Consider the following 19074-nt stretch of genomic DNA (forward strand, 5'->3'; position numbering starts at 1 on the left):
AACGACAAGTGCAATTTTGAAGCGTATGCCAAATTAAGCGTGCTTTATATTTTGAAACCGTTGGAGCGTTTAACCTTTTAAAAGAAATCAAATTCTAATATAGGCATCCTCGAGAATAATTTCGTGGAGTACAGAACCGTTTGATCACCCAATGGACGGTTGAGGATCAATCTCACGGGTAAAAGATAACCATTCATATACATGGGGGATCTGATGGCCAACTGCTTGCAATTAGGGCGGATCCCAGGCCAAATTCCACGGCACTCATCAACCAAACCAAAGAAGAGGAGGAGAAAAAAAAAAAAGAACGAAGGAGAAACCAAAAGGAGCTCAAGATCCGCACCTGGACACCATGCGCTAGACCCGGGCCCGCGGCTCCGTACGGAACACCAGCGTCCAGGTTCGGCCTCCGGAGTCCGGATGCCTGCGGTCGTATAGCTGTCAGAGTCTCCACTTTACTACGGGTAGCTCGATGACTAGATTATTTTCACCCGTTTTCTTTCGCGAGTTATATTTTTTAACGAACATATTCTTACTCATTTTAACGTTTTAATGATTTTTTCACGGTTTTTTACAAAGAATTTTTTTTTCACGAATCCCTTCGAATTGAAATTGTAAAAAATAAAAAAAATGTATGTGAATGGAAAGATAGATCAGGGAAAAACGAAATAAAAGAATATGATTAAAGATAATCTTAGGTGCTAGTTCTCTAACCATTAAAAGATAGCTGTGAGCAACGAAACAGATTTCTCAGTACATCTCTTCTATGTAAGATACGAAAAATTGTAAATAAAAAATCCATATAAATTTTAAAAAATAATCTGATAATTAAAACTAACCGCTAGCTTTAACCATTAAAACCGCTCCGCTTCCTTCCTTCACCATCGTGAACCGCCGAGGCGCGAGCAGCATCAAGTGGTGCCCGCGCCAGGCCTTTCCTCGCCGACAGCGATTGCTGCCGCGTGTTCCGTTCGAGGGGCAGCGGCGCAGGAACGGACGTGAATGGCAACGGCAACTTCCCCGGTGGCACGTGCTGATAGTGCCTCGGTATTCACGACGGTGAAAGGCACAAACAGACAAACTAGACCATCCTCTCCATGTGTAGTTCCTCACGCTGACCCTGCCTGCTTTCACTTTTCCTCTTTTGCATCAAAAGGGACGAACGGTAGTAGCTGCACTGTAATTTCGAGCTGGCGTTTGATTTTCGTTTCCAAGCTGAAAACAAAATGGCACCACGGTCTGGATTTCTATTGCTCTTTGTTACAGAATGTTGTTTCTTACATCATCAGGACACCCAAAGAATGAGAAAGAAAAAAAGAAACAAGAAAAAAGAAAAAGAAAGAAAATAAAAAAGATGCTACTATGAACTACTGTAAACAAGAAGCTGTTTCAGGAGAGCCCGCCCCTATCATAAACTATTCTTCCTCTTCTCTAATAATAACATGACGAACTGAACGAATGCACTGTGCAGGGAGGCGATCCCTACCAATCTCAACCAACCCAATCATATTTACAGGATCTCATCTCCTTTTTATCCCTCATTTATACCCCTCCCTTCTCCCAACCAAAAGAAAGAAGGCACAAAGAAATCAATAAACAACATGTGACTAAGTAATAAACATCTAATGAAGCTTGATTAGCATCTTCTATCTCAGTGCCGCGCTCGCGCCCTTGGCGCACGCCACCGTGCTGTTCTTGAGGTGCAGGCGCGCCGCCCTGAGCAGCTCGCCGAACCTCTTGATGTTGACAGTAACGTTCTGCCGGTCCATGTACACCTTCTTCATCTCCCACCAGCCGCGGCTGCTGATGACGGAGGGGTCCCGCACCACAGTGCTGTTGAGGCCGTACTCGGCGGCGAGCGAGCTCTCCTCGGGCGCCACCTTGTACTCGAGGTACCCCAGCCCGAGCTGCTGCGCGGGCTTGCCGTAGAAGGCTCCGGCGGCCCAGTCGAGCCCCACGGGCACGATCTGGAGGAGTACGGACCCCGGATGCATGAAGAGAAAGTGGGTCACCGCCGCGCCGTGCACGGCGACCATGGCGTCGGCAGAGGCCAGCGCGGCGTGGATGGCGGGGAGAGGGGTCTGCCGTCGCAGGTTCATGACGTGCGGCGCGAACCCGGCACGGCGGCAGGCGGTCACGACGTGGGGCAGGTTGAGGAGCACACGATTCTGCTTGCGGATGAAGATGACCAGCTTCGGCTTGGCCGGGCGCGGGCACGGGCGGGACGGCGGCGCGAGAGGGAGCGGCACCGGTGTCTCCGCCGACGAGAACGATGACACCGGCTTCCGGCTGTAGCCCTGGTGGAGGAGCGCCTGGAAATCCTTGATGCTTTTGCCTGCGTATCAGCATTTGCGTTAGTTAGTTTACCAAGCACAATAATGTGAACCGAAAATTCAAATATTTAGCCTCAAAGTGACAGTTTGAATTAACATTCGCCGCGCCATTTTGCAACCCACTCGATCCAGCTAGTTCGCGCTTGCACTACTTCCATGAATCAAGTACGTGTATTTTCGCAACTTTCACATGGCAACACCGGCAGAACGGCACCTGAAACACATGAGACATGACGGCATCCTTCCAGAACACTCACGCAAGCGGTAAACACAGTCTGAACTAGCACCGGCGATGTCCGTTATTGGTACAGTTTTGTTCCGTGGCGAATGACACAAAGCAGCGCGCCTCCGCTTATGTCATTTCTAGTTCCTATTCGAGTATGTGACGTCGATCCAAGTGGTTGCTCCAGCATGAAGCAAAGCAACGCGCCTGCGTGACCACACTGCGTCCACTGACAGCACAGCACGCACACCTAGTCACCTCTATTGCCCCGGCTCACAACCACCAGCAGATGCATCCCCGTTGCCGATGCGCTTTGCGCTTGCGCGCCTTGTTAGCCTCCGGCACGACAACGATCCGTGACCTGGCCGCACGAGGAACAGGCGCCGGCCGCCCCAGCTTGGCTTGGCGCACGCGTGGTTCTTCCGGATGGCTGCTGGATCCATGCAACAACCGTAGGACCTGGCGGGCCCGCGTTCTACATGCCACCAACCCTGAACCAGGAATCAATAGAAAACTGGATTCGATCGGGATTGCTTTGGTGGCCTTAAAGTCCCAAATGGGGCCACGTTCTTGTGAGAGATTGACGAGAAGCTTAACACAAGGAGTGGGCAGGAAGGTTAATAATGGGAGTCAGCTGATAAAAGAAACAGATGACCCAAATTTATCTAGGAGCCAGATAAAGAAGTACAGTACAGGGGACATTTCTCAACTAGCAATGACTCTGTCCACAAGTATCGATGATCCAAGATCTTAGAAAGCAACCACGATTGCCCAACGTCAAAACACTAGTCCCCCCCCCCCCCCCCCCACCCAAGCTGTTAGTGAGCACACTCAGTCAGTCAAATAGGAGTAGTACTGTTTACCCAGTCCGTACTCATTTCTTATTCTGCAATGCACTGAAAATGTTGTGCGCACAAATACTGGTAGTGCACATGTCCTGCAGATTCGGCAGCCAGCTGATACTGGCCGATATATATTTATATCATGTTCTTTCAGATTCGATCAATTAAACTGAAACTCAACTCAAGTTATGTAAACAGATACAACCGATCAAATATTTTTATTTTCAATAAAGATGACTCCGCTTAATCTATTTTCTCTCAATCTACATATCCATTGCATGTGAATAAGATTCATACGGGCAACTAATCACACCAAAGACTACTATGTCACTCATCCTTTAGCAAAGGTGATGAGAGATGATCGCTCACGAAGCCCTTGGGTGGTGGTTCTGGTAACTAACCGACCCTCTCTCCCCCATCTCTCTTTTTTGTTGCTTTCCTTGTATCTAAGTCGCATGGTCCCAGAAAATTTGGTCGCCCTCCTAGCCTTCCCATGCTCGCACACATCACACTATCACAGGCGTGTCAAAATTAAAGATCTCTTGATGCTTTGTTCGCTTGACAGTAATGTCTTACCTGCCAATGTCCATCCGAGCATGCATCCTCTCAACTGGCGCAGGCAGCAACAAATCCACTGGCCGTTTACGACACGAGCCTTAGGGCATCAAGAGATCTTTAGCTACCCGGGCCAGCAGCTACAAATCCTTACATGTCCTAGTCAAACCCAGAGCATGCATATCCTCTTATCGCCTCATGAAAGGCCTGTACTTTATTCCTGAGAACCCAACATTTTGATATATCTCATACAGATTCTTCCGCAGCTACAAACAATGCCAGGTACGGACAAAAGCTTGATGTCTTGCTACATGGTATTCCCTCTAATGGTTTAGATATTCGAATCCATCAATTCAGACACATAATGACGCATGGGAGTAAGATGATCGGGACTAGAACCTAACCATAGTAGCATTTAGGACGAAAGGAGACAGCGAGCCACATTTTAGGCCTTCCTTTCGGCAATGTACTAAGACACTAATGTTTTAGATTAATTGATGTAGCACGCATGATGCTGTAGCACCGTGCCTTTCACAAGTCACAACAGCAGGTCTAAAACTCAGGGATTAGACCTGAGTTTTAGACCTATTGGCAACCAGCAAGCGCCAGATGGTGGATTAAAAGGAGATGACCTTACTGTACCGGACGCTCATGCCTCATGCCGCTCTACTTCATCGCGAAAGGACTGGTTATAAATACTTGGTCCCCAAAAACTGAGCAGCTACCTAAAGAGGGCATGCATGCGGCCGTAAAAACTAGAATAAATCTAAGATGAGCACCAATCACAAATGTCCTGCCCATGAACCCATGTTGATGTATTTTAAGAGCAACACCCAGTTTAATTTAGTTGGAGGCACCAGCACTTACCGCCAGTTGTTACTTGCTGCAATATGTTAATACGGTTGCCCGCGACATGAACCGCGAGACGATTCTTTGCACAGACAAGGCCTCGCCCCCCTACATGCCCGGTCGATTTCAAAAGAATTCTAACGCACATGCAGCACCTCCTCCTCTGCTCCAGTTTGCTGCCACACTATTATAATTTACCGTGTCAGAGCACTAGTTTACTGCTAGTCCGCTACAGCATCGGCTCCGAGATCTGGCGCCGTCGCGATATCGGAGGTTCTTTTTTCATTGCTACCACCAGTACATGGGTTTTAATGGGCCATAAACGGATGTGAACATCTTGTAATAACTCAGGTCGGCCAGAGCAATTGGACTGCAACCGTCTGGGTTGTGAGCTGAGCGTGGAGGCAGGTACACCTTCGTGGAGCCCCCTTGTATTTCCTACCTAATCAATCGATGCACCAATCTGACCTAAGATTTACGAATCCGTTACTTAATCCCTGTGCTTTCATCAAATTAGCGCGGCCACTTTCAAAATCCAAACGGGCTCATGTTCTCCTATCACTCTCCATCCCAATTAAATTAGCCCACTGGCCACTAGAAGAAAGGGCTTGTCGATGCGTGCCCAACCCAAGTGGTGGCGCACGATGCCCAGGCGTTTCCATTGCCCTTATCGGCAGCTATTGGCCGGTCCGTCGTCCATGCACGAAAACGGCAGGGCACAAGCACGCTCGAATCGGTGGTGGTGGAATGCGAGCGCCGGTTGTGTTCGCCGAATCCCATGAGGCATCGGCACCGGCACCGGCCCTCATTTGTGAGGAGCAAACCCGCTTTTTCGCTGCCGCTTTTGCGAAAGCCGCCTTTTCCCCTATCTCGCGTAATGATTTCTCGCGGTCATGATCTGTCGCCGCAAGATTCCCGCGCGCCCATCGTCGTGCTCCATCTCCTTTTAGCCGTGCCGCGAACGCGCCTGTTCTTAGGCAGGCCATGCCATTTCCCTTGCGGACAGAGCGCCTAACGCGAGCTGGGGCAGAAACGCGCGCGCCGTGCCCGGCGGAGAGCGGAAAAGGCGAGAGCCGACCGTACCGTACCGTACCGTACGCCACGCGCCCGTGCAGCCATCGCTTGCCAAGGATTGAAGGAATCGGCGAGCATATTAGAGGGTAAGAATGTAAGATGACGGATCATGGAAGCGGTGGGTGGCCGGCCGGCCATTGCAGGGAGTGCGGCAAGGACAGAAGGTTCGGAAGCGTCAGCAGCAATCTATCGCCCCTCTAACCACCCCAATGAACTAGCACTGCCACTCTAACAACTTCCTCCACTGATGAACGAGCCTAGAGGTAAAGGCTAAAGAATGATTAGGACATGGCGCTAATTGGGAGGGAGGGGGCGAGCCTAGAGGCTAAGCACGACGCCTCGAGCTGTAGATGAAAATGATTTCTCCTCTCCGACCGGCATTAGCGGGCACGGATCTCGACCGAGGCGCACGGATTTTCACACGCCTTTTTCCGCGCCCCCCCCCCCCCCTTCTTCACCAGCAAGCTAAGCTAGCGCCAATTAAGCGGCCGATCCCGAAATCCTAACGAAATTGTAACGGAACAATTGGGAGACATTCGTAACTAACAAATTGACAGCCAACGCGGAGAACGCAATGCAATCAGCATCTGATGCGAAAAGGGCAGAAAGCAAGAGGAATTGGGAGGGGGCGTACCGTTGGGCATGAGCTTGGGGTCGACGACGAGCTCGCCGTGGATGCGGAGGCCGACGATCATCTCGGAGAAGCAGTGGACGCGGCGGTCGTAGCGGAAGTCGACCACCTTGTAGTTGGTGAGCCGCTCCAGGACGGCGCCGTAGCGGCCCAGCCACCAGTAGTGGTACTCGAGGACCACGAACACCACCTCGCCGGCGAACCGCTGCGCCGTGATGAACAGCGGGATCAGCCCGTCGCTGAACTCGTGGTACACGTTGCCCGTGTACCCGCCCGTCGAGAACACCACCGCCGGCACGCCGCGAGGGTGACGCACGTCGCACCGACGCCGCAGGCTGCCGCCGCCCGCGCTCGCGTTGTAGGCGCCGAGCACGGGCAGGATGGTCACCTCGTCGATGGTGCTCATGATGCCGTCCTCGAACTTGCGCGTGTACGGCCGCACCTTCTCCGGCGCGCTCCCGCGGGGCGCGTTGTACAGGAGCACCGACGAGGTGGACGGGTCCGTGCGCACGTCGCCGCAGAGGTAGCACACGTCGCTGCGGTATTGGCTCCGGTCGCAGCAGAGCACGCCTTCCTCGCGCTGCCCCGCCTCACCTGCGCACAAATTCGATTTGCAATTAGCTAGCTAAGCGAGCGAGCATCTCGAACCGGATAGCTAACCGATCCCCAAGCAAGCAACTCACCATTGATGAACGCAGAGCACGGGAGGGAGGCGACGGAACGCGTCTCCTCGCGGGCCTCGAGGCTGTTCTGGTTCGACGGCAGGTGGGTCTTGAGCGTCTCCACGTCCTCCCGCCTCTCAACGCGCTCTGCAGAAGCACGAATCGCCATTTCAGCGCACAAGGGGGGGGGGGGGGGGGAGAACCGAGCATCCAGCAATTCATGACGGCGAGAGCAAGAAGGATTTGGGACTGGAGCCCCGCGGTACCTGAATCGGCGGTGTTGACGACGAGGGAGGAACTGGGGATGCGGAGCACGGTGAAGACGCTGTACACGGTGAGCACGAGCAGCGGCACGAGGCGGCACGCGTACCGGCTCCTCCCCCCGCCCCCGCCGCCCTTCTTCTTGTGCGGCGGAGACGGCGGCGGGGACCTCCGGATCCACGACGAGCAGCAGGAGGGGGCGGAGGGCTTGTGATGCTGCAGCAGCTGCATCATCCTCTATCTCTCGCTCTCTCGGTTCCCTGCTCCTCCTCCCTTCCTCTCACCGCCGCATGCTAAGGAGCCGCCGCCGCCGCCGCTCTCCTTGCTTGCTGCCACGCGCGCGAGCTGTGAGCAAAACACCTGGCCAGTTGACCTCACACACGCCACGGGCCGAATTGGGGCGTGGGATATATACAGCTCGGGGGATTCCGCGAGGTGGGTGGGATGGCGGAGTGGAAGCGAGAGCTGATGCTAGCAGCCTCTCACGATCATTTTCATGGGGTGGAGTTGGAGAGGGGAGAGGAGGTGTGCGGTGGAGGAAATGAAGAGAAGAATACAGAACACCAAGGGTGAACTGGGTGTTTTGATGACGTTAATTATTTCGCCCGCGGGTGCTAATTGGAGTTTCCCTTCCTCTTCCTGCCCGCTGTCTGGAGGTAATCCGTAATTCCAACCGGTCAGAACCAGATGGTGTGCGAAATGTACAGCTGCTCAAACACCGGGCCAAGTGGAGCTTCGAGGTAGACCGGGAAAGAGCCTGGCCCTTAAACACCAGGGCCCAACCGGGCATGAGCTGGCAACGCCGGACCAAAGCCAGAAACAAGCCCTTTAAATTACTACAATTTCATTATTGAAAAATATTGGTATTTTTATTTGATTAAATATTGTTTTTTTGTTTCTAATGTGATATATGCATAAAGTATGAAACATTATTTTCACTATTTTTGTCAAGCTGGTCTAATTCCACGAGCCCAGAACATAGTTATGTCATCCTAGGCGTGTCTCCTTTTAGAACATAGTAAAAGCAATAGCTAATTTGTTTTCTATAAGACCGTGGTTTATAATGTTTACCACGTAAGGTGTGTGTTATGTTATAAGTATTTTTGCACATTACGTTCTTCGCATTCATATTATCATAATATGGCTTTTGTGTAAGGTATCTAGCTTTTGTTTTCTAGCTAGTTGGGACACTAAATATTTTAGGTGGTGACATCTGGCTCATGACAGCTGAACATCTACATTTGTATCACTATTTACAATGCCGTAGAAGTACTCGAACTTACGGTGATAGAGAATAGTGCTTTATATGCATAAAGTGTGAAACATTATTTCCACCATTTTTGTTAAGCTAGTCTGGTTCGGCAAGCCCAAAATGTAGGTATGTCACCCTAAGCGTGTCTCTTTTTAGAACATGGTAAAAACAATAGCTAATTTGTTTTCTCTAAGACTATATTTTATAATGTTTTCCACGTAAGGTATGGGTTTTTATTAGTGGTATTTTTGCACATTACTTTCTTTGCATTCATATTATCATGACTTTCTTATAAGATATCTAGCTTTTGTTTTCTAGTTGGGACACTAAATATTTGAGATGGTGATGTCTGGCTCATGATAACTGAGCATCTACAATTGCATCACTATGTACAATTATGTAGAAGTACCCAGACTTACCAGTGAGAGAGAAAAGTGTTTTATATTATAAAGTGTGAAACATTATTTCTACTATTTTTGTCAGACTGGTCTAGTTTGGCGAACCCGAAACGCAGGTACGTCACCTTAAGCGTGTCTTCTTTTAGAACAAGGTAAGATCATTTTTAACAAAAATTTGAAAAATCTATCTCCTATAATACTATTACAGCACCCCTAATACTATTACAGCATCTCTTATTTTTTCATCTCCAACAGCTACTTTATTTCCTACCTTCTATTACTCTTTTCCTCTCTTCGGACCCACATGCATACGCTATAAACAGTAATAGAGGCAGCCGTATCGTGCCGCAAAAATGCCGCCGGGCAGCTGCCTCCCGTATCACTGTTTGCTCGATACTACCTCCGGAGAGGGGTACGGTGCGGGAAGGTGCGGTATTTTACTGTAGCAGAAAGAAAAAAAGTACAGATGCTATCTCGGTTGGAGATGGCCTGAAAGCATAAGCTAATTTGTTTTCTATAAGACTGTGGTTTGTAATATTTTTCACGTAAGGTATGATTTTTGTTATTAGTACTTTTGCACATCACGTTCTTCACATTCATTTTACCATAACGGTTCTTGTCTAAGATATCTAGTTTTTGTTCTCTAGTAGTTGGGTCACTAAATGTTTAAGGTGGTGATGTTTGCCTTATGATCACTGGACGGCTGCATCACTATGCACAATGCCATGTAAGTTCCCGATTCATCTTGAGTTAAGCTATACATTGACATATCAATTGTCCGACTTACCTCAGAGAGAGGAAAGTGTTTTTCTTTCCTGAGAGTCCTCGAATACAGAAAGCTATTTTTGATCATTTGTTGTTGGTGACATGGCAAAAGTTACCTCGAGGACCAATTGTGTTGCTTGATCAGTTTCAAGACAACTAAACATAAGCATGCCCCAACCATGGGCTATTATGTACCTCAACTAACTTTATGAAGACTTTAGGATAATTTGGAGCAGTGCTTACTATATATTTGTAAAATTTTGTGGCAAAGCATGATTGCCACGAATTTTGGAAATCTTTCTTGTTTATTACACTCTTCCAGACTTCTTGTTCCAAAAGTGTGCAAGACATAACTTTTGTGACACCCAAAGTGTCCACCACACTTCAAACAAGTTCCCGCTAGAAAATATGTTCACCATGATTCAAGTCGAGGACTACAAAAGTCTAGCAGGTACAACTATATATGGTCACGATTCGAGTGCTAATTGTTTGGTCAAATGTGCCTAATTTTGTTCTACATGGTATAATTGTAGACAAAACACACCTTTGTAGTTCTCGAATTAGACAAAAAAAATGTGGCATTTTTTTGAAAAAACGTGGCTTATATCAACTAGAGGGGAGAAAGTGTGATAATATTGTGAAAGGCGCTGGTCACTATGCGAGCAGTGGGATGCGCTGCTATGCACTAGAAAAAGTATGAGAAAGGAAGGAGGAGAGGTAGGAAAGTAGGGGGAGGGGAGATGGGAAGGAAAGAGGGGAGGAAGGAGAGAGAATATAAAAATGATATAGATGCCAATGGTTTTATCACTTGGTCTAGATAAAGAAAACTCTAATGGATCCACCCTTTGGTTATGTCCATATTTCATTTACCGCACCTTAACTCCCATCTCTTCCATTTGTCACCCCTTCTCTCCACCCACTCTTCTATCCTTCTTCTTTTAATTGTCTCAACCCTTGATTTGTATACTAGCGACTGGGAGGTGCACTTGACAGCTGTATAACAAAATCTTGCGGCATAAGTTCTTCAATTGGCTTTGGAGGCCACACGACTCAGCCTCTAAGCATAGTGCATCGGCAACCTAGCCCTTTGTATTCAATCTATGGCAAGTTTACCTCTAATGAAGTAATTTCATATTCATTGATTCTGTGACAATTAAATGTCTAAAGTGATATCAGTTCAATGCTCGTGTGTTGCTATTGGTAAAAAAAATATGGCCTACATTGTAGTGTTAGCTCAAGTATGTTGCCTACATAATCTCCACCTCAGTCGCAAATCACCTGCATTGCCATGCTCAACATACAACACATGCCTAATTGAGGTATGTTGAGGCACATATGACATCTCCATCTCCATTCTTGACTTGCATCGCAACCCTACTCGGCGTCATGACTAGAATGTTTTGCAGTCATCACCGTAGTCACTTGCAACTAAACGAGAACCATCTCAACTGGGATATGTGATCTCACTCGTTGTTGAGGAAAAAAGATAGGAGAGTTTAGAAGTGAATGTGCAAGGATGACACTTGGTTACTCAATGAATGGCCTAGGGATGACTACCTATTACTCAAAGGAATGTGCACACACAAAAACATGCAGTAGATAGAACAAAATAAATAGACTATAAACTCAAACCCACTTATCCCAAGGACCCCAACCACTTAAAAAATAAACAAACTAATCAACCAAGAAGAAAAAAAAAGAAAAATGTTACCAAAACCTTATATCAAAGGAAAAACATACATTCTAATTTATAAGCAACAAGTTTTCCTCAACAGGGCCCTATCCCAGCTTAGATATGCTAGATGTATCAAACATTACCACATTTGTTGTGCCAAAAAAATGTTCATGCTATAAGTTGTGTTTCTTAATAATGCAAAACAATTTCAGCCTCTCACTACTACAGAACAGATCATAAGTAACGCCTCATCAGTATCAGTTCGAGCGTAACTGGTATTGTTGACGTATCAGTCTAGTTCTCAAACTCCCGCGCGTGAACTATGATTGAGGCGCCAAGAACCGATACTGATAGGCACTATCAGTGTCGGTTCGTGGCATGAACCGACACTGATAGTGCCTATCAGTGTCGGTTCTTAGCGCCTCAATTATTGCTCGCGTGTGGGAGATTAAGAACCAGCATTGATAGTTACTATCAGTGCTGGTTGGAATTAGAATCGACATTGATGCCGTGTTATAGTTATATCCAGCACTTAGCTACTCTCCTTGTTTGCTCCATTCAGCCTTACACCGCTCGTCCTCCCCGACCGCCGCCTCCTCCCCGTCCGCAGCCTCCTCCTCCCACGTCGGCTCGTAGCCTCCTCGTCCTTGTCCTCATCGCGCGCCGACTGCCGCCTCCTCCTTCTCGTTGCGCGCCGATCGCTGCCTCCTTGTCCTCGTCATGCGTTGGCCCACCGTCGACTCCTTGTCCTCGTCATGCGTTGGCCCACCGCCACCTCCTCATCCTCATCGCGCGCCGGCCCACTACCGCCTCCTCGTCGCCTCCTTGACGTCCCCACATGGCAAGCAGCAGTGGCAGTGGAGTTGGAGGACGTAGATCTAGGTAGCATGGAGACGGCCTCTCCATCCTATCCGGCCGCGCGGGTCTGAGTGACCACCCTCGTACTCTCAGCCTCCAGATCTTCAACGGCGTATCCCCTTCCTATTCGGAAGGGTCACGAAACATCTGGGTTAGTTCTCATATTCAAGTTAGCAAATTGTAGTTAGCAATTTTTGTTAGCCAATTTAGGTCCTGAAATTAGATATGTATTTTAGTTCAAAATATGTTGGCTTATTATTAGATGTGTATGTCATGATATTAGATGTGTATCGCTATATCGGTGTTTTAGATGTTACCATCACTTCCCAGTGAGTAACTAGTTTGTTACTTCCTTGTTCTGCAATTGATGACTTGATATAATTACTAGATTATTCACATGTGCCGATTGATATGGCATTGACGTTTTTTCTTTGAGCATGTAGACATACCTGTGACTTGTCTTAGGTACATTTACATGCTCAGAGATGAAAATCCCTTTGCCCTCGTACTCCTGACCTCCAGATCCTCAATGACGTATCCCCTTCCTACCCGGAAGGGTCACGAAATACCTAGGTTAGTTCTCAAATTTAAGTTAGCAATTTTAGTTAGCCAATTTAGGTCCTGAAATTAGATATGTATTTTAGTTCAAAATATATTGGCTTATTATTAGATGTGTATGTCATTATATTAGATGTGTATCGCTATATCAGTGTTTTAGATGTTATCATCACTTCTCAGTAAGTAACTAGTTTGTTACCTCCTTGTTCTGCAATTGATGACTTGATATAATTGCGAGATTATCCACATGTGCTAATTGATATGGCATTGACATTTTTTTCTCTAAGCATGTAGATGTACCTGTGACTTGTCTTAGGTACATCTGCATGTTCAGAGATGAAGATCCCTTTGCCATAAATTATAAGAAGGTCAGTTAATATTGTAGTTTGCAGTTAACAAATTTAGAAACTAATATACCGATTGATGTAGATGCTTCCTTATCTATGCAGACCTTGGTGGCACACCACCTGTGGTGACGACCATATTGGCTAATAACAATAAAATGAAGATCACTATCTCTTTTAACATTGCTTTTCCTAAAGAAGGATATATCACTTTAACAGCATCAAGCTCCAAAACAGACCAAAGACTTATGGCTGAAAGATCTACTATTTATGCGTTTCTACAATCGGTTAATTTGCAATTTGGATACATGTTTCCGGATTACAGTTATTTCAAATTGAAAGTGCTTGAACAGAATGAGGATGTGCTTGCAATGACTCCTAGCCTCTCACGGTTACATACAGCTGAAATGGTTGGTGATATGAACCTATAGTTTGTAGCTAAGATTATTTCAATAATATTAAATTTTTTCTCTATATTGTTACTCTTTGTCTACTGGAACACTCGGATACGGATAGATCGTAGCTTGACATTAATCCTACATCTTCTTGCCTAGCAGTGGGGGTACACATTACTTGGTCCTCAATGCAGGAAGGTTCGAGAAGAAAAGTACCAGTCAAACCTTAAGTTTTAGTGTGATAGTAACAGTTTCGTTATCTACAAAAGTCCAATGGAACTTCCGTTTGAAGCAATAGCTAGCGCGCTCATTTATGCACTGAATCATTTTGATGTAATATTTAGAGTTAAAATTTTAGAAATCAACTATACATGTAATGATATTTGATGTAATTTTAGAAATGCCTGTAGTTTGAATTAATGTATTAAGTATTTATCGTGACTTAAATATTAGAAGAATGGATGCATGTGCATGTGATGCATTTTGGATTATGCAATATTTTTGACAGCCGAGATCTATCAGTGTCGGTTCTATTTTAGAACCTAATCAGTATGAGTGTCGATTCCTAACAGGGAACCGACACTGATAATTCATTATCAGTGCCGGTTCGTGGATGAAATCGACACTGATAGTGATTTTCAGTGTCAGTTTTGTATCCGACACTGATAGTCATTGACTATAAGTACCGAGTAATCAGTATCGGTTCAAAACCCGTCACTGATGATGATTTTGAACTGACACTGATGAGGTATTCTGCAGTAGTGTCTATATCATGAGATGCACGCAACCTATGTCATAAGTTGCATGGTGTTCATCTTGTTTGCTACACTTAGAAAGTTTTGGCTGGAATTAATAGAGTGCAACATTTTAATACGGCTGAGTCCCACATGATCCAAACACATGTTATGTAGAAAAGATTGCTACGGTAGTGTAGAAAGCCACTACGATGGCCATGATCCAAACACTATGTATAGTTTGTAAAACTTGCTTCATTCAAATTTGTTATGGCTGCGATAGTGAAATAAGCATCGTTTGTGGTGGCCAAATCGACTACTCAATTATGGCAAGTTTTAGCTAAAGATGTTCCGCAGGTTCGCTATGCATTTGTAAATCTGTCATTGTATGTTTTTATTTACTTATTGCTCATTAGGAGACAACATAAATGTCTGATTGTTGTTCACAATGTTGAAAGATCAATCTCACAAGACCTAATAAGGTCAACTTAACCTATATTTTGTTTTTGTTGTTTAATCTAGTAATCCTAATAACTGTTCAGAAATTTAGATGAATTAACTAGGTTAGGGTCAGGTTTGCAAGGCTTAGTTTGACCCTTTTTCTTAGCCACCCATAAACCCATATCGATGTTTGGCAAGATAAACAGCTAACTCACCCCTTAACCCTAAACCAGACGCAGTCCAAGAGTTACTCGGTGAAATTATTTTTCTTTAATTTCAAATCCTCGGTAAAATCATGGGATATGCTACTCAAAGTCTTCATAGGGACAGACAAAAGTACCTTTAAACCTCCCCTTCCAATTTAGCACGCACATTGAATTTACCCGACTAAATATAAAGCAAGCTTATCACTGTTTAGCCGTTGCTACCAGTTCCGCTGCAGACAACTGCTAACAAGTGCAAAACTGGGGGATGGGTTGGCTCGTCGCGATGGTATTCCACTCCACTCCATTCCACAAACCGCATGGCTACATATATAAATGAGTATCAATGAATAGTTCTAGATTATTACTTAGTTTATTTTTCTTAGCTTAACTAGGTAAAATTAAATTTTTAGTTTTGAATTGATCTAATAACCTAGTAGCTACTAAATTTACATCCCCGCACACTGTCATGGGCGTCAAGAGAGGAATTAAAAAAAAAGCGGCTTTCCACCCTTGCCGCATCGTGAAATTCTTGGATTTTGACGGGCGTTCTACTCCGGCCAAATTTTTACCATACGGACTGGACAACGGCGTGCGAGATGGGAAGCAACGTTGGCGTCTGGGTCAGGGAGTTGGTGGGGCGGCGACGGGCTGCTAGTCGGCCGGGGAGAGGTGTGAGTGCAGCGGGCTTGTAAATTGGGTAGGGGTGTGCTAGGGATTTAGGAGCGGTGAGGATTTTGGGAGGGAGTGGCACGCCGACAGGGGTTGTATAATAGGGAATTTTGGTAGTGCGCTAAGTTTATGTGTTAGACGTGCGGTCCAAGTTTTATTGTCCACCTAATTTTTATTTGTGCGCGGGTTAGAATCAGCGACTCACAGTTCAAGCATCTATTTTTGCTAACCAATCAGTCGTCGAACATCTAAATTTTTTTCGATAGATAGATTGATGCTGAACATCTAACAAATACCAACTGATTATTTATTGATAAAAATTGGATTACCAACCGACCACTTATCACTACACTTTGCCGATCAACTGTGTATCGTCGATCATCAATTTTTACGACTGATATCCGAGGCTAATATTGTACCGTGGTGTAGTGGAAGAAAGCACGGATGCGTTGCACTGGAATCATCGCAGCGTGCCACTCATTGGCAACGTTCTGCTCCTTTCCTTCCCGCAGCGGCAGCAACAGGTGCAGGGCCAGCTGCGTTCCATGCGCGAGAGTGCTACGTGCTGTTGCACGCTCCACCACGGGGAATAACGCACCCGTGCGAAAGTGACAGGATAATTGAGAGAAAAAAAATCAATAAAGCGAGCTTGTTAGGCATTTGTTTTTTATTTTGATTATAAATTTTAACCCCAAAGGTAAAAGTACAAAGATCACGTTATAAAAATTGATTTTCATAATTCGCCAACCAAATTATAGTTCGAAATATATAATCCATAATCTGATGGAAAAAAATTCCATAAATCCTATAGACTTATTGGATTCTCACCATTTAATGCCAAAACAAAACAGCAATTTCGCCTTAGCCATGGGTCCGATACGGATTAGGACCGCCCTCTGAAAAACGATGATTGATTAGCGGTGGGTGCGCGCGGCCAGGGCGGGTAGATTATTCAACAAGATGGTGGTTGGCCGGCGAATTGGAGAGCGGATTAGAATTAGATTCCTGGGTTTGAGGAGTTAGTGACGCATCGGCTTAGAATAATGGCGGCGAGTTAGTGACGCAACCATACTGGCCTTTGTCATTGGGAGTTTTTTATTCCAAGGCTGCTTTCGTTTCTCGGAGAGTGAGGGTGTCTGTGTTGTTTCTAGCGAGATGGCGTAAGCTAGTGTTGTTTGTTGCAGGGAAGTTGTGGTTTGTGCTGAGAAGAAAAACGGTGGGCATGATAACTTGAGAACAGATGAGGACAGCAGGTGAAGTCATTGCCCAGTGTACCCGCCTGGCTCTGCATGAGAGATGAAGTTTCCATTAGGGAAAAGACAGTGTGAAACTCTCCTATAATCACTAACCTGCTATCGGGTTCTCGTTGACAAGGACTACGTGTGTATGATCCTAGCACCAAAATGGCAGCCATGTAGATTCCCAACACGTTCTTACGGGATCATATTAAACCAGCACTAGGTGATCCATTCCATGTACTCCAAACATCAGCGATTTCTTGACTATTTACAGACGAACCACCTGTGCGAGCAGTACTTGTTGCTACCGTACAGTGGAACTGTACACGCCTGGCTCCGTGGCGCCGGAATCCTTCCGTTCACGCCACCAGCACCGTCATCGTCTCTTCACTTCGCACTCGCTCCGGCCACCACCTGTAGTTCACCATCCCCTCTCCGCACACGCTGGCAAACAGTAGCACTGGTGCACGTCACGAGCCTCGTTCCCGCGACTCCTCCCACGGCTGACTGCATCGGCTCCTCACGCGTACGGTGTACCGCGCCTCGGCGAGAGATCTTGATCGCCAGGCGTCGCAGCGCGGAAATTATTGCCGGCCTGCCGCTGCCGGTGGCCCCACGCCCGTCGAGCAATGAACCGAGACACCGGCGGCTGCCGTACGCTGCACGAGGAACGGTTGGTGCCTGCCGTTCGCGCCGAATTCATTTCACCGGAGTGGAGTGAAACAGAACCGAAGCACTACCACCTGCAGTGACCCTGCAGCCTGCAGCCTTTCTCGCCCATCCCAACAGTAACGACTCGCGTCCCTGGTCCTGGCTACGTGCGATTCCTAATCAGAAGCCTAATCATCTTCTCGGGCGGGTTCGATTTCTCGAGCTCGGACGCCCGCCGGTCGACCTGTTCACGGGCGACGGTGTGAATGTCGTCAAGCTTGTGGCCAGTGCCGGCAGGTCGTATGATTGTGCGGCTTTTTGTTTTGACGGGCCTGTGATCCTGTCCTACTGTCCTAGCAGCTACCACACTGACCGGAAGCTGGAGTGGAAGCATGCAGGGTTCGGTCCGGTTGTTGTGTGCGGACTGGTAGGGTACATGATCTTAGCTTCAAGCGCACACCATCTACTAATTCCAGGTGGGTTCGTGGGCGCCACGCGCACCTGCTCGGTTTGGCCTTGGCACAGGTGAGCCGGCCGCAGGGCGACGCCAAGACCCGATCGACCGGTAGGCGGGTGCACAGAATCTGGTGAAATCGTGGAAGTTTCGGTGCTTGCAGGCCACTTTTTCACAGCATTTTTACACTCCGAGTCTTACTACCATGCCGTCATCGTCCCCTAATGCCTATCCTTCAGTTGCTAGTAGATTGCCATCGGGTCCTGAATGGCCCAGCTCTGTCATAAGAATTTCAAACTGGTAAGTAAGATCGAGAATAACGATTAGAGAAGATAAATAGTTGTCTTATTAAATTTTTTTAATCGGATGGTCTTTTTTATTTTATCTAACACATCTTAAAATTTAAGCAGAAGTAAAATCTAGAAAGAAACAAGTATCAATTAAGAACGTTGTCGGGGGTAAATCCTTAACAGTGATTCCGGGGTATGCTGGATAGTGGGCGCGTGGATGGTATTTCAGGAATCAGATGTGTGTGTTCGAAGAACTAGGGGACACAAGAAGTTATGCAGATTTGAACCTCCCGGAGAATAATAGCCCTATGTCATTTGTGTGTTATGAAGGATCTTAGTTGAACTACAGATGATATCTTAGCCCGGCCTTCCCTTCCTCCTCCTCGTCTCCTTATATATGGCAGGGATGATGAGAACTTACATGTGGGTCCAAATAGAAGACCTCTGTTCATCCTGATATCTAACCCAAACCATCATTACAGAGAACTAGGCATGCCCACTTGCTCTGAGGTTCCTAGGAAACTTGTGTCGTGCGTCGCCGTGATGGCCTGCAAAGTTCCGCCTCGTAACAATTAGTGTTACGAGATGGGATAAGGTCCTCTTTCGCTGACTCCATCCACTTGCCTGGTCGGGCTGCCGTTGGCGTCCCATCCGTCGTGCGCCACAGTGTCGGCCAGCAAAGTTCTATCTCGCCGCATTTAATGCTACGGTATGAG

The 19074-nt window shown here is 46.9% G+C and overlaps 1 protein-coding gene across 1 annotated transcript; it reads right to left on the minus strand.

Annotated features, from left to right (window-relative positions):
- Positions 1-1216: 1216 nt before the first annotated feature.
- On the minus strand, positions 1217-8097 carry LOC133928821 (xylan glycosyltransferase MUCI21-like). The gene is made up of 4 exons (XM_062375315.1): positions 7436-8097; positions 7191-7316; positions 6511-7101; positions 1217-2335 (listed from the first exon to the last, which is right to left on the minus strand). The coding sequence occupies exons 1-4, from the start codon at positions 7662-7664 to the stop codon at positions 1647-1649; spliced, it is 1635 nt and encodes a 544-aa protein (XP_062231299.1). The 5' UTR covers positions 7665-8097; the 3' UTR covers positions 1217-1646.
- Positions 8098-19074: the final 10977 nt, after the last annotated feature.

This window comes from Phragmites australis, chromosome 9 (genome assembly GCF_958298935.1).
Source record: "Phragmites australis chromosome 9, lpPhrAust1.1, whole genome shotgun sequence".
Classification (NCBI taxonomy): Eukaryota; Viridiplantae; Streptophyta; class Magnoliopsida; order Poales; family Poaceae; genus Phragmites; species Phragmites australis.

Coding starts and splice junctions, on each gene's coding strand:
- LOC133928821 (XM_062375315.1), bottom strand. CDS start 7,664: ATGATGCAGCTGCTGCAGCATCACAAGCCCTCCGCCCCCTCCTGCTGC. Junction 7,317..7,435: donor CGTCAACACCGCCGATTCAG/GTACCGCGGGGC, acceptor GTGCTTCTGCAG/AGCGCGTTGAGAGGCGGGAG. Junction 7,102..7,190: donor GTGCTCTGCGTTCATCAATG/GTGAGTTGCTTG, acceptor ATTTGTGCGCAG/GTGAGGCGGGGCAGCGCGAG.